We start from the raw sequence: 12,716 nt of genomic DNA, 5'->3' as shown, positions 1-12,716 counted from the left end.
CACAATTTCATTTAAAAGGAGAAGCTGCATGCTATCCAGGTCAGGAGCTGACACCGCCTTCAACATACGGCACGCACCCTCACGATCGTCGCCGTCGTCAATGTCTTCATTGCTACAAATTGTACCAGGCACTTGTACACTTAATAGTAGCTTCTTCTTTTGGAGAGGCAAATACTCCTCCAGGAGAAGAGTTCTGGCTTCCATCGTACCGCAACAACACAACTAGAGTGTACAAAACAAAACCACCCCACCACGCCGCACGCTTATGGGGTTTGTGCAGCATTTTCACTAGCCGCAACTGCGGACTAAGCGATCGCAGTCTCAACGCGTTTAAAGCCTGAAAATTGTGTACTATTCTATATAAAAAATAATATGAAATTGTGATATTTGACTAGTTTCCATGTTGTTTTTATTTAACGATGCAGGCATGGATACTTTGTGAGCAGGGAGCAACCTTGGGCGTCGCTTCGACGGAAATCGCACGGTCAAAGACGCATGTGAAAGCTGCCAGCGAAAATCGCTCTGCGACGTGCGCGACAGAACGATTTTTTTCGCCCCAATCGCGCCATGTGAAACGGCCTTTACGCGTGCGATGCTAAACTTTTGAGCAACCGCTACCGCGATCTCCCGCGTTCACTTTCTTGGGTATTTGTGCATGTCTACTCGATTTCACAGAGACCCAAACACACCAAGATCTTTTATTTCATTGAGCCTGGGAAATGGAGCATCGCGAAGGTTGTATGAAAATTGCACACGGTGTGTTTCCTGCGTATAACTTAATTCCATAGTTTTGAAAACGTTTAAGAGTAACTTATTGTCTTTGCACCAGTTTGCGAGTGAAAAGAAAATTGCCTTTTTAGAGGTCAATGCGGTCGTGAACACTGTTGAAAGTCTTAGCTTTAAGTCGTCAGTATATAGTATGAATGAAGAGTGTTGAATTGCTGACGAAATGTCATTTATGAACAGTAGGAAGAGAAGACGGCCAAGAACAGATCCTTGAGCAACTCAGCTAGTGACCTCATAGCTAACAGAACTCTGACCATTATTGCCAACGAAGCACGATCTATTGCTTAGGCACTTAGATACCAGGGCAGTGATTGAAGAAGGTATGTCCATTTACTTGAGTTTTGTAATGAGGAGCTCATGGAAAACTAAATCAAATGTTTTACTTAAGTCAAAGTAAAGAGCGTCTAATTGGCCCCTACTATGTACCACACTGGAAACATGGGTCATAAATGTGCCCGAATTCTTTGTTGTAGAGCACCCTGATACAAAGCCGTGCTGTTCATGTATTAAAATGTTCTTAATAGTAACATAGAGCAGGGAATGCAATACAAATTGAAACACTTTTTGACGCAGCGCAGATGATACATATAGGTAGGTAGTAACTACACTTCTAGTACCCGATTTCTGCACGAGCACTACCCGTGCTACCTTCCAAGCGCTAGTAAACGTACTAGACTGTAGGAAACTGTTGAAGGTGCTTGTAATAACAGCGACAAGACCTAGCCCTTAACAGCTTCGCTGTAATACCGGATGTGTTCCATATTATGTGGTCGCGCCCAGCGCATGATCACACGAATCCAGAAATAATTAATACTGAACAGTGGGAGGCCGTGTTACTCAGCTCAGACCCTGAACTGCAGGCCAAGGTCATCGAGAGAGCTTAATAAGCCGCCCGCGCCCAAGGGCTCGCGGGTGCCTAACCATAGGGCCACCCACCTTAATACCTTGTTTTTCAATAAAGTCTTCATTCAACTCAACTCAACTCAACTCACTCACTCACTCACTCACTCACTCACTCACTCACTCACTCACTCACTCACTCACTCACTCACTCACTCACTCACTCACTCACCATATTTATTAACTGCGAAGCATTTCTCCGCGAACATTAGCTACTTTGACACTATCTATCTATCTATCTATCTATCTATCTATCTATCTATCTATCTATCTATCTATCTATCTATCTATCTATCTATCTATCTATCTATCTATCTATCTATCTATCTATCTATCTATCTATCTATCTATCTATCTATCTATCTATCTATCTATCTATCTATCTATCTATCTGTCTCTCTCTAGCCGCCTACGTCTTTGCTGCATGTATTTAGCCGCCTACGTCTTTGCTGTATGTATCTAGCCACCTACGTCTTTGTGCTCTCATGGTCGTTTCGTTAACTTGATATGTACTAAAATTGGCATACTATGACAAGAGTATATGACGAACTTAAATGATAGGTCATGACATGAATATCATGACACGTGTGTCATATAGGTCATGAAACAGCCGCCTACGTACGCCATGGGGCTCTCATGGTCGTTTCGTTAACTTAATTGGTAGGTACCAAAATTAGCATAGTATTGTGGCGGCCTCACGGTCGCACAGCAGCAGCCAGACACCCTCTCCCATTTTTCACTCGGTAAAAAAATCTTATCGCGTTGTGTGTGGGAATGGGAAGTGGTGCGAGGGTGCGCAACCGAGCCGTAGAGGCTGTACGATTAGGAAATAAAAGTTAGTTGTTGCTTGTTCTTCAGGGACGCACTACTCGCTTCTGTCTGCTGATTTCCAGCCACGCTCGCGTCCCACACAACATTGGTGACCCGGACGAGCAGCTAAGGGCTATGGACACACCTCAAGGCACCGAAATTCCTACACTCTCCGGCGTGGACGTCAAACTGCCTCCGTTTTGGATTGCGGATCCTGCATTGTGGTTCATTCAGGTAGAATCACAATTCGCTGCACGGCGCATCACAGCAGATTCCACGAAATACCATTATGTGGTGAGCAGTCTGCCCCCATCAACCGCTAGCGAAGTTCGGGACCTGTTGCTTTCTCCACCAGCAGACAACGTTTACGAGGCGTTGAAGGCAACACTAATCCGCAGGATCACGCCCTCCGAAAGCCAACGGCTACAACAGCTTCTTCATGAAGCCAACCTCAGCGACAGAACGCCAAGCCAGCTGCTGCGTCACATGCAGCAATTATTGGGCAGCAAAGTGGACGGTCTTGACAGCCTGCTGCTCCGAGAAATATTTCTACAGAAAATTCCCCCGAACGTTAGAATGGTCATGACTGCCTCAAATGAGAACGATCTATCCAAACTGGCCGAGTTAGCCGACAAGCTCATGGCGGTAGCTCCCATATCTGTCGCGGCCGTCACAAGCGAACCGTCTCCACATGAACAGCTTCAAGAGATGAATAACGAAATATCGCGTCTCGTGGATTCCGTGGCCGCCCTCCATACCGCGTCACGGTCAACCAGTCGGGGTGCTCCGCAATCGCCTACGAAACGCCAAAAGCTATGTTGGTACCATCGCAAGTTCGGCAATGCTGCGCGCAAATGCGTACCACCCTGCGAGCTCTCGGGAAACGCCCCGAGCAGGCGCTGAGGGCGACCAGCGCTTCTGCCATGCAAGAACGTCGCTCATCAGTATTTTTCCTAACCGACCGCAACAGCGGCTTCCGCTTCCTCGTCGACACAGGCGTAGAAGTGCGCAGTACTCCCAGCATCGCCCGCGGACCGCAAGCGCCCGAACACATCGCCTCTGCAAGCAGTCAACAACACGGCCATCGCCACGTACGGAAACCGCTCCCTAACCGTCAGTCTGGGCCTGCAGAGAAAGCTGCGATGGATCTTTATACTAGCCGACGTGAAATTCGCCATCCTCGGGGCGGATTTTCTGCGCCACTTTGGACTGTTAGTCGACGTGCGTAACCGGAGGCTACAGGACCCTGTGTCACAAAGCGATGTATAAGGCAAGCCTTCAAGACATACGCCGCTCAGCCCTACGCTGATCAAGCCAGCAGGTCATCTTTGCTCTGCGACTGGGTTTCTCTGCGACTGGCCGCTGGAGGCCCTTTGCGTGTATTCGTGGGCTTCTTTCACGCTCGGGAAAACACTTTTATGTAGCACGTATTGAGCAACAGGAAGCTGTCGCGGGAGTTTTTCATGTTGCTCTACAATTGTCTCATTGACATTTTTCATGTAATTACATTATTTGAGAAGTTGATTAAATTTTAATTAAGACTGATTATGTAATTAGGCGGAATGCAAGAAATAATCTGAGGATCTCCAAGCGACGGCAAACAACATTACCTTGGTTCTGTCCAGCTACGTGGCATTTGCATATCTTTAAATCTTGGTGCATGATAGTTTGCACACCCTGTATACGAGTATATAACACCACACAATCATAAGAAATACGGCATAGCACGTGAATCAGATAAATCACAATAAAAAATTCGTCGGCCCTTCCACTCCGTGAATGGGAATACTCCGCGTCAATGGGAATACGATTGGGAATCCAATTGCACGCCCACGGCCTCACGCTGGGCCCTCGACAGCCAATAGGGAGTTTTAGATTAGGGGACGCAAGCGGCTTGCGCACGCAAGAACTAGGGACAACGCTACGGAGCATGCGTAGAAACCTACGTTTGTGTCTGCGCATGCGCAGTACCGTGACCCATAGTTCTTGCGTACGCAAGCAGCTTGCGCTCCCTAATCTAAAACTCTCTACTATCCCTGCTCCACAGCGGCGGATAACGTTGATGGTATACATCGTCATCCTCAATCTAGGACGATTGACACGCGGCTGTTACTCGGGCGTTAAAAATTTCTAAAACTGCGACTTGGGCGTATTGGTAACGTTTCATCGTGAAATAAAACAGCGCCCAAAAATGAGAACGGACAGAACAAGCGATACAGACCACAAGCGCTGGCTCGCAACTGTAGGGTTTATTGAATCTTCCGCACGAATACAAACAAGCACACAAGTACGCGTGACATGAGTTGTTGAACTCTTATGATTCAGGGGAAATTAGTAAAATATATGCTGCTAAAAGGTAAATTCTTTGTCAAGCAAGCCAAGTGACGTTCGGCTAACACGTTTTTTTTTTCTTTTTCTTTCTTATATGACAGACTTCTGTCACTTCCAGAGGAGTCTGATATTTATACCTAAATAGCATATCAAGGCTCTCAAAACACTGAAATTGTATTTCCGGGAATTATTAAATAAGCCCTTCAGTTGCGAGTCAGCGCTTGTGGTGCGCACCCCAGCTACGACTCGACGGACCAGCTCAACTTGGTCAACCGAGCGACAAGGGCAGCTAAGGCCGCTGGACTCCTGAACTGAGAGGACCACCCACTGCAGAGCGGAGGAGCTACATACGCTCGCGTGCTCTTTTGCATAAAGTTTATTCTCTCTCTCTCTCTCTCTCTCTCTCTCTCTCTCTCTCTCACTTGTTCTGTCCGTCCTCGGTTTCGCGCGCTGTTTTATTTGAAGATAAGGAGTTCTGTTGCTGAGCACGAAGTGACCGATACGATTACCAACCACCAGCCACATTGCGATTGGGTCGAATGCGAAAATACTGCTCTAGTTATATAGCTGAAGGCTCACGTTAAAGAATCACAGATTGAGTAATCCGGAGCCGCCCCTCCCCTGCTACGGCATCTCTCATAGACCGTATCGGACGTTAACGTCCATAACTGCTTCGACATTGATTCGGATGTTTACCATGCCAGGCCACTCTTTCTCTCCCGGTTGCTTGACGGCAGACTCTAATAGTAAAACACACCGCTGATGTGCCTCGTCCTCTCATCACGGCGTAGGTGCAGGGCCGACGACGGGCAGTCTGGCAGCGGCAAACGGTTCGGGTGCGTGTCGCTGGCAGTTCAGTGTCGCAAGCGATGGCTGCCACGGAGGTTCGGAGGCGCCTCTGGTGACGAGAAGAGGTTCAAGGAACTCTGCGTGCGAAGGAAGGTTATATATGCGTCCTCACGTACAGCCGAGCGTTGTAACGACACATACATCCACGCGCAAGAAAGAGTAAAGAAACAACATATTATATCTGGTGAATAAATAGCAGAAAAAAAGGAAAAAAAAAACGTTGGGAAAAAGTGGAAAGCAATGCGAAGCATCGCCGACTGACGCGCCAAGCACCGCCGTGGTCCAAAAGCGAAGTGCCCCGAAGGGGGATGTGGCGTCGGCTTCGATAAACTTTCAAGAAATGTTGAAGAGCTTCCAAGGCGACTGGTTGGAGATGGGCCAGAAAAGCGGCTGGAGTCGAAGCACTTTCAGCTTAACGTGCCCACATGAAAACAAATAAATAAAGGAGGCGGCAGTCCGAGTAATTTTATTGCGGATTCACGAATAAGAACGCCTTCTGACGATGGAGTAGAGCAGAACGTTGTCTCGCACTTGCCTAAGCATCTGTGTATGGTCGAGTCTGTAAAGTGATTTACACCCTTACAGGAATAATTACGTGGAAACCTCTCGGGACACACGCTTAACTTTGGCGAATTTTTCAGCATAAAGCCGCAGTATGAAATGGCACGTGGTACACACTTATTCAATTAAGGGTGTGTCATCATCATCATCATCTTGCGCGAGCTGGAATCATCTAGCGCAAGACTGTTGGAGATCACAGGCTTCGTCCTGCAGTGGACATAAATATATGTGTCCACTGTGGGTGTATATAAGAAGAATATTTTCTAGGGTTCCGGCTTATGTCCTGCAAGGGTGCTTTAGGGTGCAGATGCGTTTGGTTTTGGCAATGCAGTATCTTTAACAAAACGCATCTGTGATATGGCAGTTCCTTAACGGCTCGTGAAGTAATGCAGTGTCACTGGTGACTCTTTAGCTAACTGCTTCTGGGAACTTCCGTTTTTCAACGGTGCTAAGTTATTAACTAGATGATGCGCACTAGCACACGTAAATTCTGACAGTAGATATGGCAAACGTGCATTGAAGGCTGTGCGTTTATGTAAAGCTGGCGGGTTCCTATACGGCTCCTAACCTCCTGTCAAATGAATGCCGATGAGGCCTTCTTTCTGAATGGGCTCCGCCTTGCGGCACTTGGGTTCTCATATGGTCAATGGTGCAATGAAGCGAATTACACCCTTGATAAATGCATTCGACTTTACGAAGCAGTTTTTTCGAGGCGTGTATGGATGTCAGTTATGTAGCATATGAATCCCCTATATGGACGCTACCTAATTTGGAAGGCCCCGAATGTTCCGGTCACGAAGCCTACATTCCTTCTGGCATCCGTTAGAAAGTTCCTGCTCTATACACTGCCTTTTCTCCATATCTCGCCATACCTCGTGCTCGACCAAAAAAAAAAAAAAGAAAACGCAATGAAAAATTTGAGGGAACCTGTTACACAAGACGAATATTTTCCACGTTTGAGTGAAGCATGTTCATTCTCGTAAGGTATGTACATTATTTCTAGTAATCTTTATTACCACTTAATTAACACTTTTCGCTAGAAAATTTTAATAGTATTTTCATTGGCCAGCCACTGAGATTGAGAAATCAAGAGTCTTATATGCGAACGCCATTTCAGATGGACCAGTGCGTGATAGTCGACGTCAAGTAGACTCTGTCGTTCTGGCTACTGAAGGAAGGCGGTAGACATTCAAGCGGCTTCCGCAGAGCCAAAAACTAGCAAACTCTTCGCAAATTGTCCGTGGGCTCTCTGGAGTGTGAGCAGCTTGACCAGACGACGTCTTCAACTTCGGCCTGGCACTGCACAAAACAATTATCCTTCCATAGCACAGGTTAACATGCACGGGCGACCTCCTCGACTGGATCATTGAGAACACAGCTTTGACTTTTCCCATGTCTCACCGAGACAGTTTACACGTAGATGCCCTTTAGAGGCATGACTTTGCCTGCTGTTATAGCAAATGAAATGGGGACATTTAGACACCGACTCATTGCACGTCGCTGTATGAGCAAACTGCCATCGCGGTAACGCGTGAGCCTGTTATTCTGTGGTGCCACACTCCCAGAAGTTTTGCATCAGCCTGAAGGCCCAGCTATCGCCGGTACGACGTGGCTCGATCGCCGACCCTTGCTAGTCATTCTCCCGTGCACTGCGTATTCACCGAGGGAGTAGCAACAAAGTGTTACAAGAGACTTGGGAATTGTGACGCACGAAAAATATTAGGCAATTATCAACCTTGGAGAGAGATATATACAATGATGCAGGTTTTAATAATATGCTGAAGATCGCCTGACATGCTACTCCAGGTACTGGGGGATGATTGTGATATACGCAGTGATATAGCACATAAACAGCACATACAGTCCCAAAAACGCACCCACATTCACCGGTGTTACCTTAGGACTATTGATGCATACGGTGCCGACCAACTATTCTATAAATCGCCACTAAACTCTTGCCAACGAATGTTGCTCAACATACATAACAATTTAGTGCAATCGTAACAAACTAAATCAACCGTCTGATTACTCAAATAATCAATTAATAAAAGCGCTCCCATTTTCAGCGGCTTGTAAACTGTGAACGAGGATAACTGCTGTAACACATCGCCCAACTACATCACCTGTTCAAGATGCAAAATAAAAAATAAAAAAAAACAAAGTGTACTCGTACTACATTGCTAAATTACTGCCCAATTTCAGCGAAGTACGTAGTTCGAATAAATTAATGAAGCTTTATTTCCCATCGAACACTGGAGTAGGTTAAGTAAAAATACGCCGAGAGACGGCGTGAGAACCCTCAACCCCTGTCAGCATATGACAGCGAGGCAGGGCAGCAACACATACACGTGCAATAAAAATAATAACAATTATACTAAAGAAGAGACAATAAAGGCCTAAATAAGGCCCTGCATGTCAACGCGCATATAATTAACACTGTAGACATCTGTACATTAACCTAACCCAAACCTATAAGGTATACTTAGGATATTTATCAATAAGAACTAAGCAATGGCCACAACAACACGAGGCTACAAGTTTGACAAGTAACTTGGGACATTAAACAGCAGAAAAACAAAATTACAGAATGCAAACATAAAGTTCTTTGATAACGCACTCCAGTAATTCGTAGAAACCTAAGTAAATTACCTAATAAATGATGCAGCCAAATCAGGTAGATTATATAGTGAAATATGTATACTCAATATTTCAATTCATTTAAAAAGCCCTGCGAATGATTGCGGCGATGCCGTGGGCGCTGCCATATTTGATCACGTGGTGACGCGCCCATTGCTTGCCTCAACAGCCTCCGTTGCCTCTTTGTTTACAATGGAAGTGTATGACGCCGGCGCGGCTTAGAAAACATCTGTTTTCGGAGATATCGTAGACGGTGACTAGGTGGACGACACGAAGCTTTGATCACAGCTTCAGAGAACATGCAAAAGTGCTTTCGGAGCTGATTAAGCTATGTCCAAACGGCGCAAGCAGCGTATATGGAGCTTGTTCTAAAAGCGGGGCTAAATATGTATTCCAAGCTATCCAAGGTTTCCGATTATGAATTCAGTCAGGATTATAGTGTGTTTTGCTCTTTGTTCTTTATTCGGCAAATATTTTGAAGCAGTGGCTTGTCAATTTCTGACTCAGTGAAGTTCCTCGGTGCGGCCACTATCTGATTATTTTCTGCCTAATCGCTCGCGGGTGTGCTGAGTTCCGACAGATTTGTTCTTGCTGCGCACAAGGCTTGAAACGTAGCTGCTTTGTACATTGTAATACCTTGTAGCAAATATGTATTACAGCTAGTAACTCGCTTACTCTTGTGGACCGTCACGAAACATTCAGCTTCAACCATTCGTGCGCCATAGGTGTAGTACGTCATTAATTGTGCGTATACAGTGCGCATATATTCAAGTGTGCGCCCATTCACTTATTCTTAATACGTCGTCGATAGAGTGGGCGTAAGTTTTCCTGCCATTTGGGACAGATGTGTATGGATAGCGTGCGCGAAACTTACTATGACAGGAAGCGGCGCTACTTCCTTTGTCATTGTTTAACGAGTGGTACTCACTCTTGCCGACGTTCTGGGGATGAAGCCTTTTCTTTGAAGGTAAGCGATACAAGGCTGGTGGATGATCAAATTTCTGTATCCTCGAGGAAAGCCGTACATCACGAAGTGCCGTTCATCACGAAGTGCCGGTAACACGTTCGGACAGTTGCAGCAGCAAACCGCGAACTTGGCCACACAGATTCATTCTATTCCTTAACATGCCAGTCATTATTTTTGCAGCCAACTACTACACACCTCTTCAATCTACATGATGTAATCTAGCATGATTGGATGGAGCACAGTGTGTTAGCGAAAACTCAGTTGCATTTCCGACAGCTGATCGCACAAAAGCAAGGTAGAAGCGGTAATGGTTTCGTATTCGTGCGCGGTCTCTGAGGAGAGGTATGGCGCGCCGCCGTGAGCGCCATCTCGTTTCTCTAAAACAAACTGCTCCGCGAAAAGGGTCAATATATATAGGGGCATATAGTTGTTTTTTACTTCGTTTTCTTTAATAAAGCATTCATTGGTTTACAAGAAAGTTGTGCGGCTATTTTTGTGGATAACAAATTTGGTCTCGTTAGCTGGCGTATAACTGCCCCAGGACCAAAGTGTTAAGCTAGTAAAAGCAGCGAGGAAATGTGCCAAGCTGCTGTATGGGAAAAGTAAACTGCGTGAAAGGTTTAGGCGACAGGAAGAAACACACGACACTTAAAAACGCAGCTTCTGCGCTTCGTCGTATGCGTTTCTTCCTAACGTGAAGTTTACCCTTCTTTCAGTATGAACCAACTATCCCGATATATCTTATTGCTGTAGGTGGATACCGCTTTGAGCGCGAAACACGCGCAAGCTGCCCGTCCGCACGAGCTCAAGGCTGCGGCGAGGCGTCGGCAGTGGAGCGCGATGGAACGGCGCTGCCATCTGATGGCTGCCCAAGGAGTGGCGACAGCAGCGGTAAACGCACGGGCGGAGATTTTTACAACTGAAGCTAGTCTAGTAACGTTGGCGGGGACTGAGTCCGCCCTGCGCTGTGCTCTCGCGACTTACTTCGAGTTGCTGCGAGCGGCAGCACGAAAGTCAATTCGCACGCTGCTGCTGTAGTGCTTAGTCACTTCAGCGTTTTGACAGCGAGTTTCCGCAGTCATCGAGTGAGATGCGTTCATGTTTGCTTGTTCGCGTGACACCATGCTTGGTAATTTAGTTAGTATGCCTATGTTTACAAGTTTATACGGCCGATAGAACTTTTATTTTTACTTCGTGTAGCTGTTCACTAATTTGCTATTGCAATCGATGCCTCGACTTTTGGGCGAAACTGCGACATTTTTTTTTTTGTCATTTGGCAATCAACTCGAGACTGAAAAAGCAAGGCACTGCCCTTTGTGTTATTAAAGCGAAGCTTTCTATGCCTCACTGATTCGTTCTTGAGCGGTGAAAACGCAATGCAGGAAAGCCAACTTAGACAATGGAACTATCTGCGCATCTGCGCAGACAATAGAACAACAGCGCACGACATACGTATCGTAGAACACTGCAGTTTACATTCGCAGTTGTACCGATAAGACCAATGGGAACTGCAACGCCACGTTAGCCAGACGAACTGTATTTATCTGCATTGCATTACGCGCGTCACGCAATGCATTCCCGGCCGTCACCATGGGTAGGCCGCAGGTGCAGCGCACGGCAAAAGAGGCTCCCGTACGCGAACGTATGCGCGAGCGCGATCCTGCCGGTAAGGAAGATCCCGCGTATTGGCAACTGCAGAGCCTCTGACCGTCTACCACAGCGATCACAAGACAATACTGTGCAAGTGTAGAGTCGTCCGTGAAAGTGTGAATGCGTGCGTGTGATCAACGACTACATGATCTAAAATAAAGGCTATGCAACTTAACTAAATGTGTCTTCATTCAACTTCAACGTTCAGAAAATGCAATCCTGAACAAGCAAGCAAATCACTTATGTATCACATCGGGTCGCTCACAATTTATTGGGTTCGTTGCTTGGTCGTTCGCTTTGGACTTTGACTTAATTTGCATGGGAGAAAGCTTCCCGTTCAACCGCCTTTCTTTAAGAAAGGGGCTTGGATTTTTGGACAAATTTTACCTTCAAATTTATTCCCATTCTTGTAAATCTCCATGGTCTTTTTTGTTTCTAATCTTTGCATCTAATCCTGTGTCTCTGTTTCTCCCACTTTCTTTCTGATGACTCCTGGTTGTATGCTTACACTTTCAATTACCTTGTACTTGGTTGCCAACTTTCTTGACCTCTTCCTCCACTTTGTGTCCACGCTTTTCAGGTATAAATACTTTTGCAAGATTGAGCTGTGATCACCGGCTCACCATCGCACGCTTTCACTCGGACATGCAGCATACGGCGCGCGGCGACGATGTTATCGCCCTTGGACTTTATGCGGAACCTCCTGGCGACGGCGACGGCAGAAGTGCGCCTGGAGTGTCCATATAATTGCTATCGCAATAAAATGCAGCATTTTAGAGTAAGCACCCACAGTACGCGATGCTCACCCAAACAGGCCGACGAGATACGCGCGGCCGCGGAGCCCGAGCAATAAGAGAGGTGAGGCGCGGCCGAAGAACAGCTGCACGGCAATCGAATGGATGCCGAACTGGTCCGCGGAGACCAAGCGACGCCTAATGGAGAACCAACACTTGCGGGACGCAGACTCGTACTTTCAAAAGCATTTTGTCGAAGACGAATTCGGTGTGGCGTGCAGCGTCTGTCACCTCTTCTGGTTCCGATCGTACGTCGTCTGAGTGTCGCGGCCCGCGCTTGTGGCAGTCATCGAATGAGCGTTTCCCCCGCGGGAGGACGTGAGATCGTTCGGGCCTTGCGCCACTTGCAGGGGAGATATGCTTTAAATTGACCTATATGATCATCGAGGATGGTTTCTGCCTTATTTTTACAATTTCAACTATACATTAAT

At 46.6% G+C, this 12,716-nt stretch overlaps 1 protein-coding gene across 1 annotated transcript; it reads left to right on the top strand.

Annotated features, from left to right (window-relative positions):
* The first annotated feature begins 2,631 nt into the window (after window positions 1-2,631).
* On the top strand, window positions 2,632-3,399 carry LOC119456624 (uncharacterized). Its single transcript, XM_037718450.1, has one exon. The coding sequence runs from the start codon at window positions 2,632-2,634 to the stop codon at window positions 3,397-3,399; it is 768 nt and encodes a 255-aa protein (XP_037574378.1).
* Window positions 3,400-12,716: the final 9,317 nt, after the last annotated feature.

This window comes from Dermacentor silvarum, chromosome 6, assembly GCF_013339745.2.
Source record: "Dermacentor silvarum isolate Dsil-2018 chromosome 6, BIME_Dsil_1.4, whole genome shotgun sequence".
NCBI classification, from domain to species: Eukaryota; Metazoa; Arthropoda; class Arachnida; order Ixodida; family Ixodidae; genus Dermacentor; species Dermacentor silvarum.
The sequence above is the reverse complement of the archived record's forward strand: the minus strand, read 5'-3'. Positions and strand labels throughout refer to the sequence as shown.

Bases quoted from the DNA above. Each gene is read 5' to 3' on its own strand.
- LOC119456624 (XM_037718450.1), top strand. From the start codon at position 2,632: ATGGACACACCTCAAGGCACCGAAATTCCTACACTCTCCGGCGTGGAC.